General features: G+C 50.3%; 1 protein-coding gene across 1 annotated transcript; it reads left to right on the forward strand.

The window, feature by feature from the left end:
* The first annotated feature begins 936 nt into the window (after positions 1–936).
* LOC135277801 (uncharacterized) lies at positions 937–4,161 on the forward strand. The gene is made up of 4 exons (XM_064384001.1): positions 937–996; positions 1,282–1,469; positions 3,736–3,893; positions 3,994–4,161. The coding sequence occupies exons 1-3, from the start codon at positions 943–945 to the stop codon at positions 3,845–3,847; spliced, it is 354 nt and encodes a 117-aa protein (XP_064240071.1). The 5' UTR covers positions 937–942; the 3' UTR covers positions 3,848–3,893; positions 3,994–4,161.
* Positions 4,162–6,467: the final 2,306 nt, after the last annotated feature.

A 6,467-nucleotide genomic window follows, 5' to 3' on the forward strand; every position in this document is an offset into this window, starting at 1 on the left:
CTTGTCGAGCAATATGTAGTTGAGGCAAAGGTCATGCTCCCGGTGTTTTGTTTTAAATAATATTGACCCATTAATTCTAAACCTGCTTGTTCCTGAAATTATACAGGATTATAGTTTGCAAACTGCAGGACAATGAAGCAAATCAAGATGAATTACAGCCCTGGCCCTCCCTCCCATCCTCTGACATCTAAACAGGGAATGAGTTCGGTGTGAGTGTTTAAATGAACTTTAAGCACCCGATCCTTCTTTATCGGCGATTTTCAGCTTAAAAAAAAATGTGAAATTTGATTTCATAACAAATAGAAGCAAATACCACTTAGTCCCAAAGAATTCATCGTCGTGGCGCTAGTAGGATCTTTGTGGGGTTGGGGAGAGGCATGTGCTGAGATCTTTTGTTATTCTTATCAACCCCGCGCACACTCAGAGTGGGCGAGGACAAACACCACGCTGAGGAATTTAGAGCAAAAAGTAGCCGCTGATTTTCTGGAGCCAAGAATATCATTGTTTTCGCGCCTTAGTTGCTTTCCTCTGAATGAAACTTTACCTAGAAGCTTTTGGAGCTCAGACAGTGAGTCTTTGTTCTGCAAGAAACTGCTGCTGCCACTTAACGAGATCGCAGATAATGTCCCCGATTTGAAATCAGTGCTCAAACGCACATTCACTTTCTTGCTTTCTTTCTTTTTAAAGCTCTGCCTCTGCCTCCGACTCGCGGAGGGATCACGCAGCCGTGGGGGGCAGATAAAAGCCCTTTGGACGAGGGTCACCTCCGTCCTTGTTGTTCACTTGAGAGCAGTGGAGAGGAAAACGGTCCTCACGGGCGGACTTTGGCTTCTGGAGCCGCAGGGCCCGTCTGTCCCGGCCTCTCCGCGCCTCCGCCTGGTAGGGGGCGGGGAGGGGCACCAGCGGGAAGGGAGGGAAGGAGCTAGAAGAGAGGATTTGGGGATGGGGGCTGGAAGCGCTAACGAGACCTGCCGGGAGGATTTGCGTCTCCTGCAGGTTGGTGAGTGATTTGGGAGCTCTGGGTAAAGGAGGTAGATCTCGGCCTAGTTTGGTTGCTGAAATAGAAAAACGCGAGGAAATCAATCAATCTGCAGGAAACAAAAAATGGAAGTCGTGGTTTAGGAAGAGTTGTCACTTCCCGACTTAAGTGGTGCAGGCTGGGGGCGGAGACTTCGGACCTAAGAAAGGCCATTTCTCTCACCTCAGCTCCTTTCCCTTGGACTTCCAAAAGGAATAATTTTACTCTCTCCCACGTTCTGCCCCTACTCCCACCCCCGGTAGCCCGCAGGCCGCCTGCCCCTTTCCGCACCCCCCTTTCCCGTCCAGCGAGAGAATCCTAGCTCCCAGAGCCGGTGCAGTCAGTCCCCTCGCCCCTCCCGCCCCTGCTCGGGTCCCCCTCCAGCCGTCGCTACATCCACCACCTCGGTTCCACTCAATCGATTTTTGCTGCATGTCAACACTTATTACCGGTGAGTGTGAGGGTATTTTTTCTCCTTCTCTAGGTCTCTTAATGATTTCTGAGCTAGTTGTGTATTAAAGTGCTTAAAGAAACCTTTAACGTAATCTATAGCATGAGCGCCAACTTCCCCCGCTTGAGTTCAAAAATGGCGAGCTCGAGGTTGGGCCGGGAGGAGACCAGGCCTCACTGGCCTCAGTCCACCGCCGCCCCGCTCCTTGAGCGCCCAGAGTTTCGCCAGACCTTGGGGCAGGAACCCCGCGCAGGCGATCCGCCGTCTAGGGGCTTCGTCCCCGCCACCCCCACCTGTTACTAGCAGGCACCTTTTCTTCTCTCGTTGTATTTGGCCTATCCTCCGGTTTTGTTTTATTACAAAAAAAAAAAAAAAAATCTAAACTTCTTTAAAAATTTCCAAGGCCCAAAATTCTTCATTCCGCTAATACCGATTTCAGATTGGTGGAGACCTGGGAAAAGGTGTATAGAGCCCATGGTTGTCTAAACTTCCTCCCAGTTCCTAAATCTGAGTTTCAATGCTTACGACTTGCTTAGAATTTTAATGTTTAAAAATATACGGGAGAGCCTGGGCCGAATAAACAGTTTGATTAGAAGGCAAATCCTCTTCGCCTCCTTGCCCTGCTTTTTCTCTCACCCCCATCCCCTTTCTCTTAAATGCTGAAGCCCAGGGGTGTAGAGGTGGTGGTTAAGAATGTAACAAAAAAAAAAAAATGGAAAAAATAAACAGCGTCTTAAAAGTCCTAATATTCCTCGAAAGCCTTATAAATTAACCCTGTGAAGAGCGGTGAGCCCTTTTAAGGCGAGTCTATAAAAATCCAGCGCCACCTCGAAGGAGGACGACCCTTCCCCCATCCCTGTCGCGAATGTGACCAAACAAAGGTCTGTCCTGCAATCCACATCCTAATCCACGGGCGCCCCCGCCGCCGTCGCCGGGGCTCCCCAGCCTCCAGCCGCCCACAGTCGACAGAGCTACCCTGGGAGTCCCTGGCTCCGTGATTTAACTTTTTTAGAGAGGGAAAAAGGAGGGGTTGTAATTAGATCAGAGGCCTTTATGAATATAGACTCCCTATTGATTGATTTATAAACCCCCTGACGAACGGCAGTTAATCTAAGTACACCGGGAAGCAAGAAACGTGGCTGGCTGAAGGAGAAGTCTGGAAGTAAACAAGAGGAATTTCTAGTAGCAGATTTCCAGAAGGATTTTTTTAAAAAACAGCTTTTCTTCTCCAGCTTCCCAAACAATTGCATTAACTGAACTTGAGAAAATGGTGATTTGAGGGGTTTTTTTGTTTGTTTTTGTTGTTGTTGTTTTTATAAGGGTGTTAAATAGAACCACCATTATTTACCTTTTCAGGTTCTAGCAGATGAAACCAGGGAAATTTTACTTTAATCTTAAAAATTAATCACCCTTGGCCCCTCCCACCCTTCCCTGCCCCCTCCCCAAAGGGAGGACTTCTCATTGTTGACTTTCTATCTGAAAAGATAGAAACTAGAATTTACTGTGTTTGGGATGCATAACATCATTCACTTCTGTGCTGAGTATTTTATGCATTTTTAAAATGTAAATGTTGATTTTAGATTTTGTTTGAAGATTAGAGAAATCCTGCAAGAAATGAAATATCCCATTGAAGATATATTTAACTCTACTTAATTACCTTTAAAAATCATTTCTACTCCTTTTGTAGCAATGCACTGCTAACAGTTCAGTGGTAGTTGTGGAAAACAGGAGCTATTAGAAGCTTAAGTTACTCTGCAGAAAAATGGCTAATAGAGCCATCTAAATTCCTTACAATTAAAAAAAATCAAAAACGTATAATGACTACATGGTAAAAGTGTTTACTTTTGGGTGGTAGTGGAGGGTGCTTTTTAAATTTCCTTCCTTCGGAAGGACTAACAGAAGTGCAGACTCACAGGACTCTCCCTGGGCAGGGTGTGTGTCTGCACCCTAAGACTTTGATGGATCTTTCCAGACCTAGTTCTTCTAGTCTTCCGGCAAAAAAAAAAAAAATGTTTAAGGTTTTAGCCTTCCCTCTTGCTCTCTCTCTCTCTCTCCGCCATCCCCTCCCTCTCCTGTTTTCTTTGTCCACAGACAAGGTTTGGTTTGGTTTGGTTTGGTTTGGTTTGGTTTGGTTTTTTGTTTTCTCCCCCATTCATGCAACTGAGGAAATGGCCCGCTGATGCTGGGACTGATGTACCCACACTAAGGCATGGGGTGGATTCTGCACAGCCCAGAGACTCCCTCTGCCAATGCTTCCTCTCTCCAGATATAGCAAAGCCTCTCTGCCTCTGCTGACAGTTTGCAGCAGTGCGGGATCCCCTCGCCCACAGTCTGGGAAGGAACCTTTATCCTCGTCGCTCCGGAAAGATGAGACCTAGAATCATCACCGCTGTCCCCGAGAAAGCAGTGGACAGCTTATTGAATGTGAGTTGGGACTCAGACCAGTAGAAGCCCAATTCTTGGGCGCGTTTCCCCGCCCTGCCTGTGTCAGTTTCAGCCCTCGAAACTGCTTCTGCTTCTCTAGGCAGGTATCAAGGGGAGTGTGCGTGGGGAGCGGCTTGCTGCGCCCAGTGGAACTTTCTGCACCCAATGGCATCGTTCTCTGTCTTCCCAGATCGACTGCGGGGCCTTCTCGGAGTCGCTTCATTTGGTGCTTGCATTTGGTTGGCCCCCAGTCTCCCCGACAGCTTCATCCCTCTGTGTGCGGGCTAGCGGGATGGGGATGGGGGGTTGAAGGGAAAGAGGGGACACCATAGTGGTCAGAGGCGGAGACCCTGCACGCCATCCCCAGCGCTAAGAAGTGGGCTTTGCCTCTCAGAGCCTACGGCTGCAGGCTACAGATCACTTTGTTAGAAAATAAAATACGATCAAGCAAAGTAAAGTAGAAGTAGAACCCTTCTTCTATGGGCTCTGGGCCTCGAGCGATATTCATTCACAGGACACTCCTGACCTCAGCTTCTCCAGATACCTCGTGAAATCTGTGAAGTCAAGGGAGATGTTCTTATCTGATGAGACAGTGTCTTGTTTATCTTTCTCTGACATAAGAGAAAAAAAAGAAGAATAAGAGGAACCTCTTGCAAATGCTGGGCTGCAGCTCTGGGCTACAGCTTCCTGGCGCGAAACACCTCATCCCAGAGCCTCCTTTCCCTGCGTGGCTTGGCCAGCTTGTCATCCGCCATGAGCCAGGAGATGGATGTTTGGACAGGTGACCAGGACCTTTTGGACCCATGATTTCCGTGGGAAGCACGCGCCCCTGCTCTTAGAACGACCCGAGGTGCAGCCGCTTCACCTGAATTTGTCCCCAGGTGCGGCTTTTCTTAGGACCTCGTTGGCTGTCTACGCCGTGGTTCGGTTACAACCTTGTCCTGCCGCTTTTCACTGACTCTAACAGCTGCTTTATCTTAATGTTCTTTTTTTTTTTTTTTTTTTTTTTTTTTTTTTTTTTTTTGCGGATGATATGGTGGAAGGGCGCTGGTAAGACGTGCTGCCTGCCTCCCTTTACCCTGACGGTATTTTCAGAGGCACTCAGAGAAGCGGGAACACGGAGGGCCACCTACACACCTCCGGGTCGCCCTCTCGGGCCCGGGCACTCGAAGTTTGCATGTCCCTCTGGACAACAAAACCAGAATCTAATCTGCAGCTGCCGCCACGCCCCCACTTCCCGCGCGCGTCCCTAGCCGGAAGCCCCAGGCAGGGCATCGCAGCCCCCACCCGCAAGCTGCACCGACTGCCCGCGGGGTCCCGCTGGGGCAAAGCGCGGGCCCTAGCGCCAGCGCTCCGGATGCCCCCGCAAGCGCAGCTCACAGCCTGGCTGGCCGCCCCGTGGGCGGTCTGGGCTCAGCTCTGACGCGGCCTTGCCGCTGCTCCTCCAAAGATCGCGCGCCAGGCTGACCATTTCTCTGCTCTCTTCTAGTCCACCCAGGGAGTCCAGGGCCGGAGTAGCCCCCAGCCACATCCCCTTCTCACCCTTTCTCGGGCCTCTGAGCCTTCACTCCCGGGCAGCCATATACCTTGAATGGGTCATGCCTGCCTGCCTCCTTGGAGCTGCTTCTTGAAGCCCAGGGGTTGAACATTAACCGGCTGTGGCTATAGACTGGGGTAAAATGTTACGTATAAAAATGAATCATCTATCCAGTCCTTGAAGAGAGGACCTATAGAGAGCTCTGAACCTAGAGCAGTCCCAGCCTTGTCCCTGGCCCAATGTACGGACTCTCCTGGTGACCACTTTCCAAGGACCGTTCAGCAGCAGGCAGCGGAGGACACAAGGGGGGCTGGAGGGATGGGGGTGACCGAGCCAACCGTTCTCCTTTCGGAGCTTGAGGTTCAGGTCTTCTAACGCAAGAGAATTTCCTTTTCTCTCACACTTGAGAATGGTCTCCAACAGCTTTTCATCTCTTAGAAAGGTTAATGGGGGAAAGCTGGAGTCTAGGAAGAGCGGCTGCCCACAGGGCCGAGAACTGTCGTGCTGCTGCCGTCCCTGGCGCCCTAGGTGGAATCCCGAGAGGCAGGGCTTAGTGGGTTGGGAGTGGCAGCTAGAGCCCTGAAACCAGGGCCTGAGTAGGGAGGGGAGGCGCGCGGTGGGCGGTGCAACCGGCGCCCGACCTGGCCCTCGGCCTGAGACCACGCAGAAGTCCTGGCTTGTGGTAGCGCTGAAATCCTGGGCTCCCATCTGATCCCACCCGCAACTGGTCCGGATCCTGCCTCTTTCCAACTCTGACCTATTTGTTTTTTCTTTAAACATAAGTAATGGAAAGTAAAATACGTGGCACTGACTTATGTGCTAGGCCCACGCGCCCAGTCAAATATACAGAATTTACCAAAAGATAATAACAAAGCTGAAGGAAGAATTCAAGACAGTGCACATCCTAAGTTCCTGTGCCCTCACCTGGAAACGTTACTGACTGAGGCACTCAGCAAATTCCGGAATAGGAAGATGATTCTGTTTCTATATCTCTGTCTCCTCCCTCTGTCTAACCTCTGCTCCTCCTCCCCCACTGA

This window comes from Aotus nancymaae, unplaced genomic scaffold, assembly GCF_030222135.1.
Source record: "Aotus nancymaae isolate 86718 unplaced genomic scaffold, 86718_ANA_hifiasm-v0.15.2.pri h1tg000033l, whole genome shotgun sequence".
Lineage (NCBI taxonomy): Eukaryota > Metazoa > Chordata > Mammalia > Primates > Aotidae > Aotus > Aotus nancymaae.

Bases quoted from the DNA above. Each gene is read 5' to 3' on its own strand.
- LOC135277801 (XM_064384001.1), top strand. From the start codon at position 943: ATGGGGGCTGGAAGCGCTAACGAGACCTGCCGGGAGGATTTGCGTCTC. The intron at 997-1,281 runs GTTGGTGAGTGA...CACCCCCGGTAG, and splicing joins AGGATTTGCGTCTCCTGCAG to CCCGCAGGCCGCCTGCCCCT. The intron at 1,470-3,735 runs GTGAGTGTGAGG...TCCTCTCTCCAG, and splicing joins CATGTCAACACTTATTACCG to ATATAGCAAAGCCTCTCTGC.